The 21,131-nt window shown below is 46.6% G+C and overlaps 1 protein-coding gene across 1 annotated transcript in view; it reads right to left on the bottom strand.

The window, feature by feature from the left end:
• The window catches only part of STX18 (syntaxin 18), a 119,473-nt gene that overhangs the window by 22,192 nt on the left and 76,150 nt on the right, over positions 1 to 21,131 (bottom strand). Inside the window, exons 3-5 of the mRNA XM_052641841.1 lie at positions 14,287 to 14,402; positions 12,387 to 12,464; positions 12,165 to 12,231 (exon numbers count right to left, since the gene is read on the bottom strand). Coding sequence (XP_052497801.1) covers positions 12,165 to 12,231; positions 12,387 to 12,464; positions 14,287 to 14,402 — 261 coding nt within the window. The remainder of the gene's footprint in view (positions 1 to 12,164; positions 12,232 to 12,386; positions 12,465 to 14,286; positions 14,403 to 21,131) is intronic.

Genomic DNA, 21,131 nt, shown 5'->3' with positions numbered 1-21,131 from the left:
CTCTTCCATCTCCAGGGCCAGGAGACATCCCGCCCACCTTGTCTCACTCTCCTGCCTGCAGAAGGCCTCCTCTGGCCACTCCGTGCCCCAGCGCCTGTCTGTCTTTTTCCCAGCAGTCATTGTGGGCTGCGGTGACCTTGCCCTTTCATTTGGTTACTGTCTGTCTCGTTCCACTGGAGTATATGCTCTGGGAGCAGGGCCCCTGACTGTGTTAAGTCGTGGCTGTTGTGCGGCCCTGGGTTCGAGATGAGTGTGTGGCGTTCAGGGTTTAATAAACATAGGGTGAATGAATGGATGCTTTATAATTCTCAGTGCATTGTTAACAAGAGGAAAAAAAATGGGTTATGAGATAAGGGGCCTTGTATTGGAACTCATAAAACACTATGAAAATTGTAGGCAGATTGCTAAAAACGACCTATGATAACTTCCATGTTATGAGGCAGAAAGACTCAAAAAGAACAATGCAAATGCATATCAGGATGATATTATTAATGCCAATTAACATTTATTGAGGGCTTCTCAGGTACTCGGCACTCTTCTAAGCACCTTTATATGCATAAACTTAAGTTAATGCCATACATCCCTATGAAAGTGAAAGTGAAAGTGAAGTCACTCAGTCGTGTCCGACTCTTTGCAACACGTGGACTGTAGCTCACCAAGCTCCTCCATCCATGGGATTCTCCAGGCAAGAATACTGGAGTGCGTTGCCATTTCCTTCTCCAGGGGATCTTCCCAACCCAGGGATTGAACCTAGGTCTCCCACACTGCAGGCAGATGCTTTAACCTCTGCACCACCAGAGAAGCGGCAGTTACTAATATTAATGGTCTTTTCACAGAGGAGGAAAGTGAGGTGCGGGGAAGTCAGGAAACTTGCCCGGGCCAAACAGTGAGTACATGGTGGGGCTGGGATGTGGCCTCAGGGAACCCATCTTGGAGGCCACACTCTGAACAACTAACTGCCCTGTGAAGAGGAGATTCTATCCACCAGGTTCTGTAAGAAGGGACTGCAGTGACCAAGAGAGGCTGAGAGAGTGGACTCAAAGCCGGATGGGTACTTAACTCTGCAACTTTCCAGAGCTGTATATATTAAAATACACACTGAATTTCCAAAAAGGATGTCTCTTCCAAATAACCTGACCACAGAGGCCATTTTCATGGTTTTTTTTTTTTCTCCAAAAGACTAGTGTTCTAAGAAAGGCTGTCTATAGGAACTGCTCCTCTACAACAGTAACAAAAGAATTGTCGAGTAATTATATGATCAGTCACGCTAAGGGCTCCAGTTACTGAGGCTGAGTAACAGCTACTCTAAAATGTATGCACCTTGAAACAGTAACAACCATTTGAGGTGGCTCAGTGGTATAGAATTTGCCTGCAGTGCAGGAGACCTGGGTTCAGTCCCTGGGTCAGGAAGATCCCCTGGAGAAGGAAACGGCCACACACTCCAGTATTCTTACCAGGATAATCCCATGGACAGAGGAGCCTGGTGGGTCACAGTCCACGGGACTGCCAAGAGTCAGACATGACTCAGAGACTAACATTTTCACTTTCACCATCTAGTGGTGCTTCTGGGGCCAGGAATTTGGGAGCAGCTTGGCCGGGCGGTTCTGACTCATGAGGGCACTGCTATAGGGTAGAGGGCCCCACCACCTGAAGGCTTGCCTGGGGTTAGAGGAGTCCCTTCCAAGGAGGCTCATTCTCACGGCTGTGAGACAGTGCTGGCAGGAGCCTGGTCCCTTCCTCGTGGGCACGTCAGTGTGTCACTGGGCATGGTAGCTGGCTTCCCCCAGAGCAAGCAGTCTCAGAGACCACGGCAGAAGCTTCAGTGCTTCTTTATAACAGTCTCAGCCTCCGTTTACAACAAACTGTCATTTCTGTCACATCCCACTGTCCAGGCAGTTGTGACGGTCCACTCAGGTTCAAGGAGAGGGAACACAGACCACACATCTCCCTCTCAGTGAAGCAAGAACAAAATCACATTTTAAATAAGACCATATGGGATGGGATGTTTGGGTTCAACCGTCTTAGAAAAATACATTTGACATTCTAAGTATCACAGATATGTACAAAGATGAACAGAATTTCACAGAAGACATACAAATGGTCAATAAAGCAGAGGAAAAGGTGTCCAACAACATGGAGTAACAAAACGATAGTCAGATACTGTGACATTGCCACTAGAATGGCTCAAAAAAGTTACCATCTCCAAACCCTGGTAAATACAGGGAGCAACACTAACTCTCACACATTGCTGGGAGGAGGGTAAAATAATAAGCCCACTTTGGAAAACCTAAAACAGCTTAAGAAACATCTCCACGTTGACAGAGCAGCTCCACTTTTAGGTATTTACACAAGAAAAGTGAAAAGATACATCCACACACAGATCTATCCAAGAATGTTCATGGCATCCTTATCCATAACAGCCAAAACAGTAGAAACAACTCGAATGTCCACCAACAGGTGAATGGATAAACCAACTGTGTGGATAGAACGGAGAGACCAACAATTCATGCAGTACAATGCTATTCATTAATAAAGAAGAAAAAACTTTGGATAAACACAACATGGATAAAAAATTGGTTAAGCAAAAAAGCCAGTTGAAACCATAACTGAAAAGAAAAACCCAAAACAAGGGCCTATCTTGTTTAACATTAAATGTATAAATATGATTATTTATTACTTACTTCCTAACATTTTATCTCAAAGATGAGTTTTGGGATTTAGTATGTGGCAACCTGACACCCTGGGCTGCCCAGGCGATGAGACTGGAAACACGCCTGCAAATGCAGGAGACATATGAGACGTGGGTTCAATCCTTGGGTCAGGAAGATCTCCTGGAGTAGGGAACAGCAATGCTCTCCAGTATTCTTGCCTGGGAAGTTCCAAGGACAGAGGAGCCTGGCAGGCTAGAGTCCATGGGGTCGCAAAGAGTGGGACACGACTGAGCTACTGGGCACGCATGCACCCAGCCTGACACCTTAGCCATGTTCAAACTAGTATAGCATGAATAAGACATCCATTTGTCAGAATTTTCAGGTTTTTTTTTCAGTAACTAAATAACAAGTGACAGCATTTCTTAGCCTGTTTTCTCCTCTGTAAAATGGGACTGTAAAAGCATCTTTCTACTGGTTTACATGTAAATCTTTAGCACAGTCTAGGGCAAGGGATGAAAAAATTAGCTATTACTACCACTCTTGCTACTGCTACTTGAATCACTGTGTTAATAAGAAAAGGCAGAGGGGTTAGATAATCTTGAGAAACGCTAAAGAAATAAACACTTTTTAAAAAAGATTCTGTCAAGATACAAATCAATGGAGGAAAAGAAGGAAGCAGCTGGCACAAACACTGCTGCTATCAGTGTAAGGGACTCAGTAGGGTCTGCAGTCATGGGCCAACTAGTCCTCATCTTCCAGGCTGGTGCTGTGGAGAGGGAAGGATCTGAGGAGTCTTGGTAGGTCAGCAGAGAGGAGGTCTCGGGGTGGTGGCCATGCCTCAGTGGCAAGGCAGCCTTGTCCTCTGCCACGTTCCTTGGTAGGACTGGCCTGATGTCCTCCTGGACGGTCTCGGTTGACAGGCTACTCCAGTAATTCCACAAATCTACGGCGGATGGGGACACAGTCCTTATACTATTGGCTGACTGCCCTTCTGTCTGAGAAAGATATGCTCAGAAATCTGTTTGGAGACAAAAAGTGGGTTTGGATTCTGGTCTGCCACTTGTCTGCAATGTGACACTTTCCTGTTGTTGCTTTCTTCAATCCCCTGAGATTTCTTCATCTGCAAAGCACTTTTCTGCAAAGAAGAATCTTGCAAACACTGCATGAGGTCCCCCGTGACAATGCACTTAGACAGAGGTTGCCGTGAAGCACGTGCTGCTCCGGCTGCTCCGGCTCACCTTCTAAGGACTGGGCCTCAGTTTCTGCATTTGTACAGTCGCTTCCGGTATCTTCTGTTCTAACCAATAAAACAAGGTTCATTCTGCCTTTCTCCTTTCACTTCTTTGAGAATGAGAAACCTGGCTTTTGGTACCTTTCCAATATTAATACTCAAAATCACTGCAAAGACCAAATGACGCACTAGACCAAAAGAAAAACAAACAAACAGTATTACATCAAAGGTAAGTACTTTAAAAATATAATTGCTGTTAATTCAAAGAGTAGAAATACCCAGGGGCTTCTCAGGGGAGGTATCACTTAGGCAAGCTCTTAAAAGAGGAGTAAAGTTTTGCCAGGCACAGAAGAGCAGAAAAAATATTCTAGGCATAAAGAACAAAGGTGTGGAATTGCTGGGTCATCAGATGGTCATTTAACTTTGGAGAACTATTTGGGTGTTTAGATGGTCAACACCAAGATCAGATTGATTATATTCTATGCAGCCAAAGATGGAGAAGCTCTATACAGTCAACAAAAACAAGACCAGGAGCTGACTGTGGCTCAGATCATGAACCCCTTATCACCAAATTCAGACTTAAACTGAAGAAAGTAGGGAAAACCACTAGACCATTCAGGTATGACCTAAATCAAATCCCTTATGATTATACAGTGGAAGTGAGAAATAGATTTAAGGGCCTAGATCTGATAGATAGAGTGCCTGATGAACTATGGAATGAGGTTCATGACACTGTACAGGAGACAGGGATCAAGACCATCCCCATGGAAAAGAAACGCAAAAAAGCAAAATGGCTGTCTGGGGAGGCCTTACTAATAGCTGTGAAGAGAAGAGAGGAGAAAAGCAAAGGAGGAAAGGAAAGATATAAGCATCTGAATGCAGAGTTCCAAAGAATAGCAAGAAGAGATAGGAAAGCCTTCTTCAGCCATCAATGCAAAGAAATAGAGGAAAAGAACAGAATGGGAAAGACTAGAGATCTCTTTAAGAAAATTAGAGATACCAAGGGAACATTTCATGCAAGGATGGGCTCGATAAAGGACAGAAATGGTATGGACCTAACAGAAGCAGAAGATATTAAGAAGAGGTGGCAAGAATACACAGAAGAACTCTACAAAAAAGATCTTCATGACCCAGATAATCATGATGATGTGATCACTCATCTAGAGCCAGACATCTTGGAAAGTGAAATCAAGTGGGCCTTAGAAAGCATCACTACGAACAAAGCTAGTGGAGGTGATGGAATTCCAGTTGAGCTGTTTCAAATCCTGAAAGATGATGCTGTGAAAGTGCTGCATTCAATATGTCAGCAAATTTGGAAAATTCAGCAGTGGCCACAGGACTGGAAAAGGTCAGTTTTCATTCCAATTCCAAAGAAAGGCAATGCAAAAGAATGCTCAAACTACCGCACAGTTGCACTCATCTCACATGCTAGTAAAGTAATGCTCAAAACTCTCAAGCCAGGCTTCAGCAATACGTGAACCATGAACTCTCTGATGTTCAAGCTGGTTTTAGAAAAGGCAGAGGAACCAGACATCAAATTGCCAACATCTGCTTGATCATCAAAAAAGCAAGAGAGTTCCAGAAAAACTTCTATTTCTGCTTTATTGACTATGCCAAAGCCTTTGACTGTGTGGATCACAATAAACTGTGGAAAATTCTGAAAGAGATGGGAATACTAGACCACCTGACCTGCCTCTTGAGAAATCTGTATGCAGGTCAGGAAGCAACAGTTAGAACTGGACATGGAACAACAGACTGGTTCCAAATACAAAAAGGAGTACGTCAAGGCTGTATATTGTCACCTTGCTTATTTAACTTCTATGCAGAGTACATCATGAGAAATGCTGGACTGGAAGAAGCTCAAGCTGGAATCAAGGAGAAATATCAATAACCTCAGATATGCAGATGACACCACCCTTATGGCAGAAAGTGAAGAAGAACTAAAAAGCCTCTTGATGATAGTGAACAAGGAGAGTGAAAAAGTTGGCTTACAGCTCAACATTCAGAAAACGAAGGTCATGGCACCTGGTCCCATCACTTCATGGGAAATAGATGGGGAAACAGTGGAAACAGTGTCAGACTTTTATTTTTTTGGGCTCCAAAATCACTGCAGATGGTGACTGCAGCCATGAAATTAAAAGACGCTTACTCCTTGGAAGAAAAGTTATGACCAACCTAGACAGTATATTCAAAAGCAGAGACATTACTTTGCCGACTAAGGCCTGGCTAGTCAAGGCTATGGTTTTTCCTGTGGTCATGTATGGATGTGAGAGTTGGACTGTGAAGAAGACTGAGCGCCGACAAATTGATGCTTTTGAAGTGTGGTGTTGGAGAAGACTCTTGAGAGTCCCTTGGACTGCAAGGAGATCCAACCAGTCCATTCTGAAGATCAGCCCTGGGATTTCTTTGGAAGGAATGATGCTAAAGCTGAAACTCCAGTACTTTGGCCACCTCATGCGAAGGGTTGACTCATTGGAAAAGACTGATGCTGGGAGGGATTGGGGGCAGGAGGAGAAGGGGACGGCAGAGGATGAGATGGCTGGATGGCATCACGGACTCGATGGACGTGAGTCTGAGTGAACTTCGGGAGTTGGTGGTGAACAGGGAGGCCTGGCATGCTGCGATTCATGGGGTCGCGAAGAGTCGGACACGACTGAGCGACTGAACTGAACTGAACTGAACTGAACTGAATACAAGGCTTCCCTGGGGGCTCAGATGGTCACGGATCTGCTTTCAATGCAGGAGACCCAGGATCGATCCCTGGTCAGGACGATCCCTTGGAGAAGGGAATGACTATCCACTCCAGCATTCTTGCTTGGAGAATCCCATGAACGGAGGGGCCTGGCGGGCTACAGTCTGTGGGGCTGCAAAGAGTCAGACACGACTGGTGACTAACCATGCACGCAATACACAGTTACTTTATACTCCACCAGTCATAAACGAGAGTTCCAGCTGCTGCACACCCTCCCTGAAGTGTCACTTTTCTTTTAGCCTTTCTAACATGTGTGAGACGTGATCTTTTAGCATTTTATTTTCTTGTGAAATAAATATAGTCACAGGCATAGTAATCTGAAGGACAGTATCGAGAATGCTTTTTACTGTACCACTGGAGAGTAATATGCCAACGTGATGCCCCTTCACCTCTGAATATTTTAGTATTTCCTAAAGATGATAGTTGAATATTCATTGGAAGGACTGATGCTGAAACTCCAATACTTTGACCACCTAATGCAAACAGTCGACTCACTGGTAAAGAACTGATGCTGGGAAAGACTGAAGGCAGGAGGAGAAGGGGTGGCGGAGGATGAGATGGTCAGATGGCATCACTAACTTAATGGACATGAGTTTGAACAAACTCCAGGAGATGGTGAAGGACAGGGAAGCCTGTCCTTTGTCTTTAATTTGGTCACCAGCAGCTTTCAGACTGGTGTATGTCCTTTTTGCAGTCCCCATCACTCTCTGAGCCTTCCCTTGCTTTCTGGTACAACAATATGCTCCAAGTTCATTTTATACTTTCCCTGACCCAGCCCCAGACTCAGTCATTTCTGCAAGGAGCCCCGGTTCCTGGAAGCTGAAATTGCTATTTAGAAGCCAAGATCTGAGTGCTAAACATGCTTATTACCTCTGGGGTGTCAGTGTGTCCAGGCTCTGTCAGCGAACAGAGCCAGAAAAATTGGTCTGCTTTTGCAGAACTAGATATGCACACACGTTTATGACCACATTTCATTTCTATGTCCACCTATGTAAACTGGAAACCATGAGTTCACACCAGTCCTTTTCATTCTAATCCAACTTCCCTTTCACTCCCGAGAGTCTGAACCTGGCTTCCATTATCCTTCTGTGTTTATTATTTGATCGATCCCCCTGCATACAACCAATCTGCCTCTTCCACCGCCTCTCCTCCCGTCGCGGCGCAGGCTCTTGCTGCCTATGCTGAGCCAGACCTCCTCAGCTCGCTCAGGCTCTGAGCTGCCCCGGGAAACGTCCCCATAGCTGTGGACACCCCCCCTTACTCTGACCCACTCCATGGCTGCAGGACTTAATTGTTCAGGAAGGAGAGGGCTTTAACTGACATTTAAATAAAGGGTTCCATTAGTACCTGTCACCCTTTGTGTCCAGAGTATGCTAATGTGCCAGTTTTTAATTTAAAATGAACAAAGGACTGCAATGCAGCAGACTTAGATGAAGCTGAGCACTGTTTTCGCCTTTTTTAAAGTGATAAAAACAGATCTAATTATACACAGAATGTCTATGGAAATCCTCAGGGAAATTACAAATTAACTAGTTGAAGGCAATTTGAAAAAAGCAATTTTTTTAAAAAGTCATCAGAAAGATCAGTTTATGCTCCGTGATTTACTTTAATTGATTTCTCTAACTGAAAGCTGAGCATTTCATAACTGCAATCAAAACAGTTTCCACCTGGCCAACATCTGTTTCCAGGTCCCTTATTTGAAAAACTCTGGGATTTTATATAAAATTTGGGAAGAACAGAAGGATAGAGAGGAGAGGGAGAGAAACACTTTTTCCAGGTCTGAAACAAGAAATTACATGGAAGAAGTTCTTTGAAAACATTAGATAAAGCCCTACACAAATATTAGAGAAAAGTGATAACTATTTCCGAGTGCAAGGAGATCAAAAGAGTCAATCTTATCAGTTCTGAATATTCATTCGAAGGACTGATGCTGAAGCTGAAGCTCCAGTACTTTGGCCACCTGATGTGAAGAACTGACTCATTGGAAAAGACTCTGATGCTGGGAAAGATTGAAGGAGGAGAAGGGGACGACAGAGGATGAGATGGTTGGATGGCATCACTGACTCGATGGACATGAATTGGAGCAAGCTCTGGGAGTTGGTGATGGACAGGGAAGCCTGGCGTGCTGCAGTCCATGGGGTCGCAAAGAGTTGGACATGACTGAGTGTTGTTGTGAACAACAACAACAATCTCTCAACAAAGGCTCTAGGTAGAAAGGAGAAAACCCACACTGATGCTTAGTACTGTAGTACTCTCGATTCAAGGATGGCTGTCGGACTAAGGTGTCCACTAGGGCACAGGTCTCCTGGACTCCCCTTGACTCCCCCAGAGCAGGAAATGCATCACATCATCTAAGCCATCTTCACACTTACAGATATTTACTGGGCATGTACTTCATACTGAGTGATTTTCAGGCCAGTGCTACTCAAGTGTGATCCACAGACCAGTATGAGACTATGAACTGTTTGTTACTGGCCTGCTATGAGTAAGTACAAAAATGAAGAATAACTATTTAGAAACATCTATGGCAATTTGATACTGCTGTTTGATCAGGGGACTCCTGTCTACAAACAGGGTCTAGACCAGTTCAGGTGTTATCAAACTACAGTGGTGGGTCACCTGAGTGGGGGAAGAGGGACAGAGAACATAAGTGTGTATGTATGAAGGGCATTCTAGGCAAAGAAATCAGAAAGGATGAAGGCACAAGAATGTCAAAGGACACAAGTAGTCAGCTTTGGTCAGAGCATAAATCCATGGGGACCAACTGAAAAAACAAAGTATTACGGGCCTGGAATGTCACGCTGTGACGGTTAGCTCTGTGAGACACTGGAGAAAGGGAGTGCTACCAGTATACATATGTTTTAGGCAGGTGCCTTCTGGGGTAAGGAGAGGAAAGAACCAGAAGGGAGGGCTGCACCATGCTGAGGCGGCTCACACAGTTATCTCCCTCAAGGTCCTCTGCTCAAAGTAATTGGCACAGGGCAGCTATCTGACAGGAGATGAGGCTGAACTTCACAGCCTAAATGAGAACAATTCCCATCTGACTGATCTTAATTTGTCCAAACCTCTGCTGAGAACCAGGAGCTGAGGAGGCAGCAGCAAGAGCCCCCTTCTTACCTTACTCAAGGGACCTGCTAAGTCTCGAGGGTCAGGGACCGCCTGGGATCAGGAAGCAGAAGTTAGCACCTCTTTCTGGTGGGCGTGAGACCCAGTGACCACACCCCGTCTCGACAGCACACAGAACACTGTCAGAGCCCTTGTCTCTTCTCCCAGGACCTGCTTTGCGCAAACACTCTGCCTGCCCTCCTGCCTGAGCCATTCTTCCTTTCTGATCCTTTTTTTAAAAAATATAAATTTATTTATTTTAATTGGAGGCTAATTACTTTACAATATTGTATTGGTTTTGCCATATATCAACATGAATCCACCACAGGTGTACACCTTTTCTGATCCTTTACCCAGATTATTTTCATTCAACCTCCAACACAATGCCCATTGTTTGAGATAACCCTGGTTAATCTGACGTTCAAATCTGAGTTCAGCTGTGTGACACTGGGCAAGTAACCCAAATTTCTTGAGTCTCAATTTCCTCTATAAAATGAGATACTAGTAGTTACTAACAAAGTGGCTGTGAGGATTAAATGAAATAAACAATACTGCCTGATACATGGCAAATGCTTAACAGCAGATAACAGTACAAGTTAACATGTGTTAACCACTCACTACTCCTTGGAAGAAAAGCCATGACAAACCTAGACAGCATATTAAAAAAAAAGAGACGTGACTTTGCCAACAAAGGTCCATACAGTCAAAGCGACGGTTTTTCTGGTAGTCATGGACAGATGTGACAGTTGGAGCATAAAGAAGGCTAAGCACCAAAGAATTGAGGCTTTCCAACTGCAGTGTTGGAGAAGACTTCTGAGAGTCCCTTGGACTGCAAGAAGATCAAACTAGTCAATCCTAAAGGAAATCAACCCTGAATATTCATTGGAAGGACTGATGTTAAAACTGAAGCTCCAATACTTCGGCCACACTGACTCACTGCAAAAAACCCTGACGCTGGGATTCAGAAAACGAAGATCATGGCATCTAGTCCCATCACTTCATGGGAAATAGAGGGGGAAACAGTAGAAACAGTGTCAGACTTTATTTTTTTGGGCTCCAAAATCACTGCAGATGGTGACTGCAGCCATGAAATTAAAAGATGCTTACTCCTTGGAAGAAAAGTTATGACCAACCTAGATAGTATATTCAAAAGCAGAGACATTACTTTGCCAACTAAGGTCCGCCTAGTCAAGGCTATGGTTTTTCCAGCGGTCATGTATGGATGTGAGAGTTGGACTGTGAAGAAGGCTGAGCACTGAAGAATTGATGCGTTTGAACTGTGGTGTTGAAGACTCTTGAGAGTCCCTTGGACTGCAAGGAGATCCAACCAGTCCATTCTGAAGGAGATCAGCCCTGGGGTTTCTTTGGAAGGAATGATGCTAAAGCTGAAACTCCAGTACTTTGGCCACCTCATGCGAAGAGCTGACTCATTGGAAAAGACTCTGATGCTGGGAGAGATTGGGGGCAGGAGGAGAAGGGGACGACCCAGGATGAGATGGCTGGATGGCATCACGGACTCAATGGACGTGAGTCTGAGTGAACTCCGGGAGATGGTGATGGACAGGGAGGCCTGGCGTGCCGCGATTCATGGGGTCGCAAAGAGTCGGACATGACTGAGCTAATGAACTGAACTGGAAAAGATTGAGGGTAGGAGGAGAAAGGGGTGACAGAGGATGAGATGGTTGGATGGCATCACCGACTCAATGGACATGAGTTTGAACAAATTCTGGGAGATGGTGAAGGACAGGGAAGCCTGGCGTGCTGCAGTCCATGGGGTCGCAGAGTCGGACATGACTTAGGGACTACACAAAAACAACAAAGGATATCCAATGGTTCTAGCACTCACGTTAAAGACGACCATCCTTGTTCCACTAAAATCGCTTTGTACCTTGGTGGAAAATCAACTGACCAATATATGTATGTCTCTCTATATGGACTCAAATTCCAGTTCTGCCACCTCCTGGCTAAGAGACATGGGTGAGTCACCCCACTTCCCAAGCCTCAGCCTCCCCATAAAGTACCTGCCTCCTGGGGCTGCTGTGAGCTAGAAAAGTGTCCAGCACAGAACGTGCCCAGGGAATCCTGGTCACAGCAGTTCGTGAGGAAATTGAAGCTTTACAAGAATCAAGCTCTACAAACTTTGGGCTTCCCTCGTAGCTCAGTTGGTAAAGAAGCTGCCTGCAGTGCAGGAGACCCAGGTTCGATCCCTGGGTCGGGAAGATCCCCTTGAGAAGGAAATGGCAACCCACACCATTCTCTTGCCTGGAGAATTCCATGGACAGAGGACCCCGGTGGGCTACAGTCCATGGAGTCACCAAGAGTCGGATACAACTTAGCAACTAAATCATCATCATCTACAAACTTTAGCTGCTGTTATTATCATTACTTTTGTTAATTAAAGAACACCAATGAAGACAATACTCACAATCTTTTCTTGTCCACCACTCGCTTGACTCGGATGGCTCTTTGTTCTGAGTAAAGTTTACACACTCCTGTCCAGGGGAAAATACCAGAGACCATTTAAAACTGCTTCTCAGGCATATCATCATATACAGTGAGACATTACAGTCTTCAGCTAACAAAGCTAAAGGTTGCATCCCACCTATTGTGAAATGTCACATGTGACCTTTAAGATAAAATGAAATACTTTTTAAGTAATCTTCAATGAAATCCAAAACGGCAGTCCTGTGCTCCTTCACTTGCTGAGAGTGTATCTCCTTGTGGGCTGAAAGAGAAAAGGACAATATTCAGGGCTCTGTATTCAATTACACTGAAGAACAATTCATCAGCTTCCTTACAACAGCTTCTTTATTAGATGTATTCTTAAAAACACAGCTATAAAACAAGTCCTGTGTCAGGTGACATTTCATTTTTAAAAGAGTGAGATTTATGAGGTTTTGCGAGAGTAAAAGATTAAACCTGCAGAAAAACTACAGTCAAATAATTTACGGTTTATTACGAAGGGATCGTGTTTGACGTGGGCCATTTCTTGAGAGCTGACCCTGTGCGTGTTAACAGGATCCAATGCTCAAGCTGACCTTCAAGGACCATTTTAAATCAAACTCAGAGCACACACTCCCCTCTGCCTGCCCGGCTGCCTGTCAGCTTGGGCTGCTCCGTCCTCTTCCCTCAGCCACTCACATTCACCTCCGACACTGAGTGAAACGTTCCTTCTCTGGGAAACCTTGACTCTCTGAGCCATGAGGACGTCTTTCTCCTGTGAATCATCGCTTCTTCTTAGAGTATGTGCCAGTTATATTTTGGTAGAGGCTGGGTACCTACAGTGTGAGGCACCCTGCCAGTACTTTACACAAATTACTGCTAATGGCCCAAACAATGCAGAAGGCGATTATGATCATGCCTGTTTTACACATGAGGAATTCGGAAGGAGCCCTGGGTCACATGGTTTGGTACTTCTTTCTCATTGTATTAATGTGCATGTATTTTCAAGGTATCTCAATGAATGTCCCTAAGGGTAGGGGACGTGATCTGTTTCACCACAGGGCTGCTGCTGAACCTGAGGTTCACACGGGGAATTCAACGGATCCATAAAATTATACACAAAACTTGATGCATCTGCATATTTTTTTGAGGCAGGAAAGTTTACAGTTTTTATCACTCTCCAGGTGGTCCATCAGGGTTCAAATGGAAGCTACCCAAACAAAAGTCTGGGTCGAGCACAGCAGCATCTGACCACTTGAATTCCACACTATGTAATGTAATCTGCATCTGCTTAAGGAAATTAAAAGAGAATCAAGGTAGACACCTAACTTGGGAAGCCGTCTCAGTGCCCCAGTAAAAATTCAACATCAATGAAAGTGAGATGATGGTAGTAACCCTAAGGCTAGCTATTGTTCTGAGGGTGCTAGGAGAATTTAATTCTCATGGTGACCCCAAGAATGGGCTTCCCCGGTGGCTCAGATGGTAAAGAGCCTGCCTGCAATGCAGGAGGCTTGGGGTCAATCCCTGGGTTGACCCCAAGAAATATGCCATATAATTGTCTCCATTTTATAGATGAAGAAACTGAGACCCAGGGCGACTAAGTGACTTGCCCAAGGCCACATGGCCTGAACACGTGGAGCCGGCCTGGGTGCATAAGCAGCCAAGGCTCCAGAGCTGTCCTCTTTACCAAGAGAGTCTGTCACTACAGTAGATGCTCCAAGTGGAGAGCTGAGCACCTTCGTGCGTCCTCGTTCACATGCCATCAACTGCTGCCCTACTCAACGCCACCCAGAGAACAGGCACGCCCGCACACACCTCCACGCTCGAGCCATCTTCTCTGACCCTGGCCCAAGGCAAACTCTTGCTTCTGTCTGGAGAGGTCCTTTCCACCTCCCTCTTCCCATCCGTTTAACTTGAATCATGGCCTTTGCATGATTTTTAACAGCTTAGGTCAAAACACTACTGAGGAAAAAGAAGACTTTGAAAGTTCTGAGACCGAAACCTAAATAAGAGCACAAGAGAGAGCTTTAACTGGCTGTGCCACACACATTCTGTGAGTACTTAATCGTGAAGAGGCTGCCGGCTGCCTCTTTCAGGGCACGCACCTTGTGTTCTCAGCTGCTGGATCGCTTCTGAGCAGGTCCTCATGAATGTCTGAGCGTCTTGGTCTATCTGGTCTCGTTCTGTGTCCGTCATTCTCCCGTATTCAGACATGACATGACTGACGGAGAGAGAGAGGACAGAATGAAGGGGCAGCAGCAAATGCCCACACCTGGAGTCTGGATGGGGTGTGAAGGGGAGCACAAAGCTCCCTGCTGAAATGACTGCTAAGCTGAGACTTAAAGGATGAGGAGGAGCTGGCCAGGCTAAGAGGTGGGAGACTGTTCTAGACAGTGGAACCAATGCATCTGAAGCTTACAGCCCCAACTCCATTTTCCTGACCAAACAGCCTTTTGCCCTGATCCCCCAACTGTGGTCTTTACTCTCCAAGGTCACCACTGGGGTCATCCTTCCCCCCAAGGTACTTTCCACCCACTGGACAGTGCTGATGGCTCCCCTTCCCTGATCTGCTCTCTCCTGTCTCCTGACTACATTCTCTCCTGGTTCCCTCCCACCTCCTTGGCTGCTGGTTTTCAGGTTTTTTGTTGACACCTTTTACCCATGGGTTTCCCTGGTGGCTCCAACAGTAAATAATTCACCTGCAATGCAGAAGACCTGGTTTCCATCCTTGGGTTGGGAAGATCCCCTGGAGGAGGGCGTGGCAATCCATGAGAAATCCCATGGACAGAGGAGCCTGGTGGGCTATAGTCCATGGGGTTTCAAAGAGTCGGACACGACTGAGTGGCTAAGCATAGCACACACTTAGTCCCTGAATATCTCTGTTGTCTACACTGCTCTCTTGGTGAGTACGGCTAGGCTAGTGGGTTTTTTTTTTTTGTTAGTTTAACACTTGTAAGTCCAAAATTTATATCTTTAGCCTGAACCTCTCCTTGAACTTGAGAAGGATATATCTAACTGCTGGTTCAGTATCTCTATTCAGATGTTTAATCTGTATTGCAAATACGCCCCACACTGAGCCTGCAGCCACTCCCAAGCCCACTTCCCACTTGTGTCGCAGGCAATTCCATTCCTTCTAGCTGCTCAGCCTCAAACCTGGGGTCATCCTGGCACCTCTTTTTCTCTCAGTTCACAACTAAATCTATTAACAAATTTCATTGGCTTCACCTTCAAAACACTTCCAGAATCTGATCTCTTGTTATCCCACCCACTGCTAACCCCTCTGGGCCATGTCACTGGGATCCCAAGGCTAGACCGTTAACTGCCGCCGCCCAGCTGGTCTGTTGTGTCTGGCGAGCTCCTCCTCCAATGATTCAAATGCACCAGCCTTACCGTTCCTGTTACACAGTCAGTCAGATCCTATCAAACCTCCATACAGATGTCCAGTGCTTCCCACCTAAAAGCAGAAGCCAAGGCCCTTACAAGAGCTGCACGAGCCTTAAGGTGACTCACAAGCTCTGGCTCCTGCCCTCTCTGGGCTTATCTTCAGTTGCCCACCTTCCCCTGCTCCGGCCGCCTTGGCCTCTGAGCACTTCCTGGAACACTACAGCTGTACCCCTGCACCAGGACGTACACTAGCTGGCTGTCTTCTTCTTCGAGGATGTCCTTTCCCTGGATGAGATCTCCATGAACTGAATGCTTACTTCTTGCAGGTGTTTACTCGAAGTCCCTGCATCTTAATAAGTACTTCCCTAAGCTACCTTTATTGGAGAAGGCAGTGGCATCCCACTCCAGTCCTTTAGCCTGGAAAATCCCATGGGCGGAGGAGCCTGGTAGGCTGCAATCCATGGGGTCGCTAGAGTCAGACACGACTGAGCGACTTCACTTTCACTTTTCACTTTCATGCATTGGAGAAGGAAATGGCAACCCACTCCATTGTTCTTGCCTGGAGAATCCCAGGGACGGGGAAGCCTGGTGGGCTGCCGTCTATGAGGTCGCACAGAGTCGTACACGACTGAAGCGACTTAGCAGCGGCAGCAAGCTACCTTTAAACACTTGTATCCACCCTGACAGTTTCTATTTTCCCTTCTTCACTTCCTCTAAAAACATTTACTGAACTCCAACATTCTATGTTTTACTCATTTTGTTTCTTTTCTATCTTCTCCTCCAAAATACACATTCCATAAAGGTGGGGGCATTTGTCTGCCTGTTCACTGCTGTATCCCCATCATCACCAGCAATCGTAGGATTTAGTAGGCTGATAAATCAAATGGAGCAATAACCAACTGCTTTCAGAATGACCTCGCTTAGTGCGTGAGGCCCATGTGAGAAGCTTGACACACAGCTACAGCTGTGCTCCTTAACAGGTCCCTCCTGGTCTGATTGCACCCCTTCCCCTGAGACCTGCAGACATCCCACTTCCAGAGCCTCCCCTGGAAATATGGAGGTACAGAGGCCCCAGGAATGTGTCCCTCCTAGGACAGGACCCCAAGAGAAGAGAGAGGAGTAAGCCTGGGGCTCTCCTCAGGGCCAAGCAGGAGGCCAGTCTCCTCTCCTCTCCTCCTTCGGTACCGGCAACCCCCCAAACCCTCCCCAAGCCCAGCGTCCACACTTTCTGGGCGAGCACTGGAAGGAGGAAGGCAGCCCGTAGGTTCCAGGGGAAGGGATGGTCTCCAGCCCTTCGCAGGGTCTTGTTTCCTTAACTAATTTGGCTTGACACGGTAATCCTGACAGAAATGTGCTCTGAGGAGGAAGACCCCAGGGAGGGGAAAGGGGGCAAGGGCCGGGCAAGCAGGCTCATCAACCCTCCCAACAACTCCCCAGTCTGGCGCAGGAGGACGGAGGGCTGGGAGGACGAAGAGCTGCGAGCACACGGGCGAAGTCTGTACCGCCCCTCAAGAAACTGGCTCACGGGAAGCCGGAAAGGGAAATGGAGGCTAACGGGGTTGGGGCGGATAAATGAGACCGGTGCTCACTTCCGAGGGACAAGGCACCCCATGGACGGAGTCGATCTATAAAATGACCAGTTTCAGGAACGTGAGATTAACGTCCTCCTTCTCTATTTTGACTTAATGGAAACTCAGTTCAGTGAAACTGAAAAAGTCTAAAGGTTAATTTGATAAAACTGATTATACTCAATTAAAAGGTGCTGTTCATTTACGATACATTATATATTAACCTTTTAAATTGGAAATTGCCAGTATGGTCATTCTAGTAGTAGTAACGACAGAAACCAAGAAAGTTTCTCCCCCCAGGTGGTACTGTTGTGTCGTCAGGATATTAAGGGAAAGGTCTATCTACCAGAGGTGGAGAAATTATTAATTAAAATCATTCAAGAGATCTAGCCAGAGGCTACTTAGGTTGCTTGCTGTTCTGCTTTAGTAAAATGTCATTATTATTTTTTAATTAAATGGGTCAATAAAGTCTGAGTTCTACATTATGGGAAAAATTATAGCTTCCTAATTATGTCAAACCAACACAACCTTGTGGGTCTGAAGGCAATATTTCTCTCAATTCCATGATCGCACTCTATCCAAAATGTTCCCAGCGAGGCAGGAGATAGATGGGCCCACCAGGGTGAATAGCTGGAGTCCTTTCCTGACACTTCAAGATGAAAATAGCAGGACAATAGGGAGAGGAGGCTGGGCACTGCCCAGATGAAAGACAAGAGACCACAGATTTCTCATTCTCAAAGTCAAGGAGACCTTCCCGACTAGAAAGCTCCTTAGTGGTCAAAAGGGGAGGCCTATGGGTCAAGGTTACCCACAGGCCTCTTTGCTGGAATCCACCTTGGCTGTGAGATGCACGTGCATACATGGGAGGATGTGGAGATGCACCAAAGGTAGACTCAGAACCAAAGGAAAATTACTGGCCAAAGGAAATCTGGAAGAAGTGCTCCATATAAGTGATTTAAACCACCACAAGCGTGGGACACTCTCTGAGTCCACCCATGTGTCTACTATCCACAGGTACTGTACTCTTCTCCCTCCTAATAAACACTTTCCTTGTTTCCCTACTTCCGCCTTTGTGGGAATTCTTTCCTGCAAAGCCAAAGGGCCAGGGCTTTGTCACTGGCCACTGGTCTAGTGGCTAGGATTTGGCGTTCTCAATGCTACGGCCTGACCTCAGTCTCTGGCTGGAAACCCAAACTTTGCTTCAAGCCAATGAAGAATAGGAGGAGAAGGGGACGACAGAGGATGAGATGGTTGGATGGCATCACCGACTCAATGGACATGGGTTTGAGTAAACTCCGGGAATTGGTGATGGACAGGGAGGCCTGGTGTGCTGCAGTTCATGGGGTCGCTAAAAGTTGGACACGACTGAGTGACTGGACGGAACTGAACTGAAGAGCAAGGCCACCAGAGATCACTAGGAACAGGCCAAGGCCAGCACCCTGCACTGGGAGGCACAGCAGTAAAACCAAGAAAAGACTTTAAATAGTCTACCACCTTTGGGAGGGAGAGTGTGATGGGAGAAGGTAAGGGTGGCCCTTCTCCCTCTGGAGAGAATGTAGGGTGTGTGTGTGTGTGGGAAATGCTTATTCCCTGGTCCTCCTGTTTCTACCAGAGAATCCACACCTCTCATGACACCCTCCCTCCCTCCTCAGTCTCCTCCCTCCTGCCCCTCCCTTGGGGCAGGGACTTCTCTGACTGGCAGCCTGGCAGAAGGACCTGAGCAGGGAGTGAACAGGCCTCCAGCCACGGCTCCGCTCTCTCCTCTCCTCTGGGATCTCCCTGTTTAGTGGCAGCGGAGGTTCTGCTCTGCTCCTTCTCTCATGCACTCTCCAGGGGCCTCTGTGCTGTCTGTGCTCCGGGGCTGTGACCGCTCCATGGCACTAACGGCTGAGTGCACCTGTCTAATTCAGGAGCCTTCAGCAAGGCCACTCGCCCGCAGATCTCACCTACGCTGCTACCCCAGATTTCACTGGTGAGCGAGCTTTGACTATGTCTATCTGTGTCACGTCGACTTGACTTTGGCATCCTCTCTTTCCCTCCCTCCTCTCTCTGGCAGGAAACAGAGGTGCTTTCTTTCTTTTTTTAAAAAATAAGTTTACTTCTTTAAGGCTGTGCTGGGTCTTCACTGTTGCTCAAGCTTTTCTCTGGGTGAGGCGCTCAGGCCTCTCATTGTAGTGGCTTCAGCTGTTGCAGAGCACAGGCTCCAGGGTTCGCAGGCTTCAGCAGCTGCAGCACATGCGCTCAGCAGTTATGGCTCCCGGGCGCTACAGCACAGGCTTAGTAGTTGTGGCACATGGGCTTAGTTGCTCCGCATCACATGGAATCTTTTCGGATCGGGGATCGAATCCGTGCCTCCTGCATTGGCAGGTGGATTCTTTACCACTGAGCCCCCAGAAGCCCTGAGAGGTGCTTTCTTTATCAAATGGCCACTGACTCACCTGCACCACAGGTTAAATGGGGTTCCAATTCAATAACCATTCACCAAGGGACTTACGTGCGACAGGAACTCTCACACACATCTCATTCAGTCCTCATAAGAACACTGCGTGTGAGTGTGCTCAGTCATGTCCGACTCTTTTCGATCTATTGACTGTAGCCCGCCAGGCTCCTCTGTCCATGGGATTCTCCAGGCAAGAATACTGAAATGGAAATGGGTTGCCATTTCCTCTTCCAGGAGATCTTCCTGACCCAGGGATCAAACCTGCATCTCCTGTGCCTCCTGCACTGGCAGGAGGATTCTTTACCCACTGAGCCATCTGGGAAGCCCCTGATCCACATTATCCATACTTTATTTAAAAACAAATGAAAACTAAAGCACAAATATCTGAAGTGAGTTGTGTATACTCACATGACTAATACTTGGTGGAGCTGGGACTAGAACTCAGGTGTGACTGACCCCCAAAGCCCTGCTCTTTCAGAGGAGCCAAAACAGGGGCAGGAGCGGAACTCGGAGTCCTCTGGCTACTGCTGAAGTGCAACTGGGAGGAGGACTCAGTGGGGTGATGACCCGTCAAGACTCAGGAAGCCTCAGGAGCACTAGTTGTGCTGACGCTGTAGCCACCCAACCACTGCGAAGACAAGAGTGGAATGGGCTTTGGGGACCTCATGCTCCCTCCCAGCGTGTGCTGCCACAGTGGCTGGGAAACGGGGAAGCCGAGGCCAGCTACCCGCTGTCCTGAGAAACATGAGGACTTGGAGTAAGTCCACACCGTGCTGCTCTGGGAACACTGACAGGCAGTGTTGTGGAGCTGATCTGTGCTGTTCGAGGAGAAGTGTCTTAATCCTACCCCTATAGTCAAAAGTTTAAAACTACTGCAAAGTTACAGAATAGCTGCCTTATACAATAATCTTTCTATAAATCCACTGCTTTTTTTCTTTTCTGCACAGCATTTCAGCTGCACCATCTTGTCTGAATCTAACAGGCAAGTGAGCATCACTCTCGTTATTTAGAGCAGGACTCCTCAAAGGTTTTCTGAAAAGGGCCAGAGTGTAAATATTAGACTCTGAGAGCCATACAGCCTGGGCACAGCCGCTCAGCTCTGCTGCTGAGGTGTAAAAGCAGCCATCCATACATAACATGCAAATGAATGGGCATGCTGGTGTTCCAATAAACTTTATTTATGACACCAAAAATTTAACTTCATTTAATTTTCTTATGAGGTAAAATATTATGATTATTGGCTCAGATGGTAAAGTGTCTGCCTGCAATGTGGGAGACCCAGGTTCCATTCCTGGGTCAGGAAGATACCTTGGAGAAGGAAATGGCAATCCACTCCAGCACTCTTGCCTGGAAAATCCCATGGACAGAGGAGCCTGATAGGCTACCGTCCATGGGAATGCAAAGAGTCGGACACGACTGAGCGACTTCACTTCACTTCACTTCATTATGATTATTATTACGCTCCCCATAGCCATTATAAAATGTAAGAACTATTCTCAGCTCACAGGCTGTACAAAAATAGGCAGTGAGATGGACTTGGCTTATAGGCTATGGCTTG

The sequence above is a fragment of the Budorcas taxicolor genome, chromosome 6 (genome assembly GCF_023091745.1).
Source record: "Budorcas taxicolor isolate Tak-1 chromosome 6, Takin1.1, whole genome shotgun sequence".
Classification (NCBI taxonomy): Eukaryota; Metazoa; Chordata; class Mammalia; order Artiodactyla; family Bovidae; genus Budorcas; species Budorcas taxicolor.
Note: the sequence above shows the minus strand (reverse complement) of the source record. Positions and strands in the feature narration are given on the sequence as shown.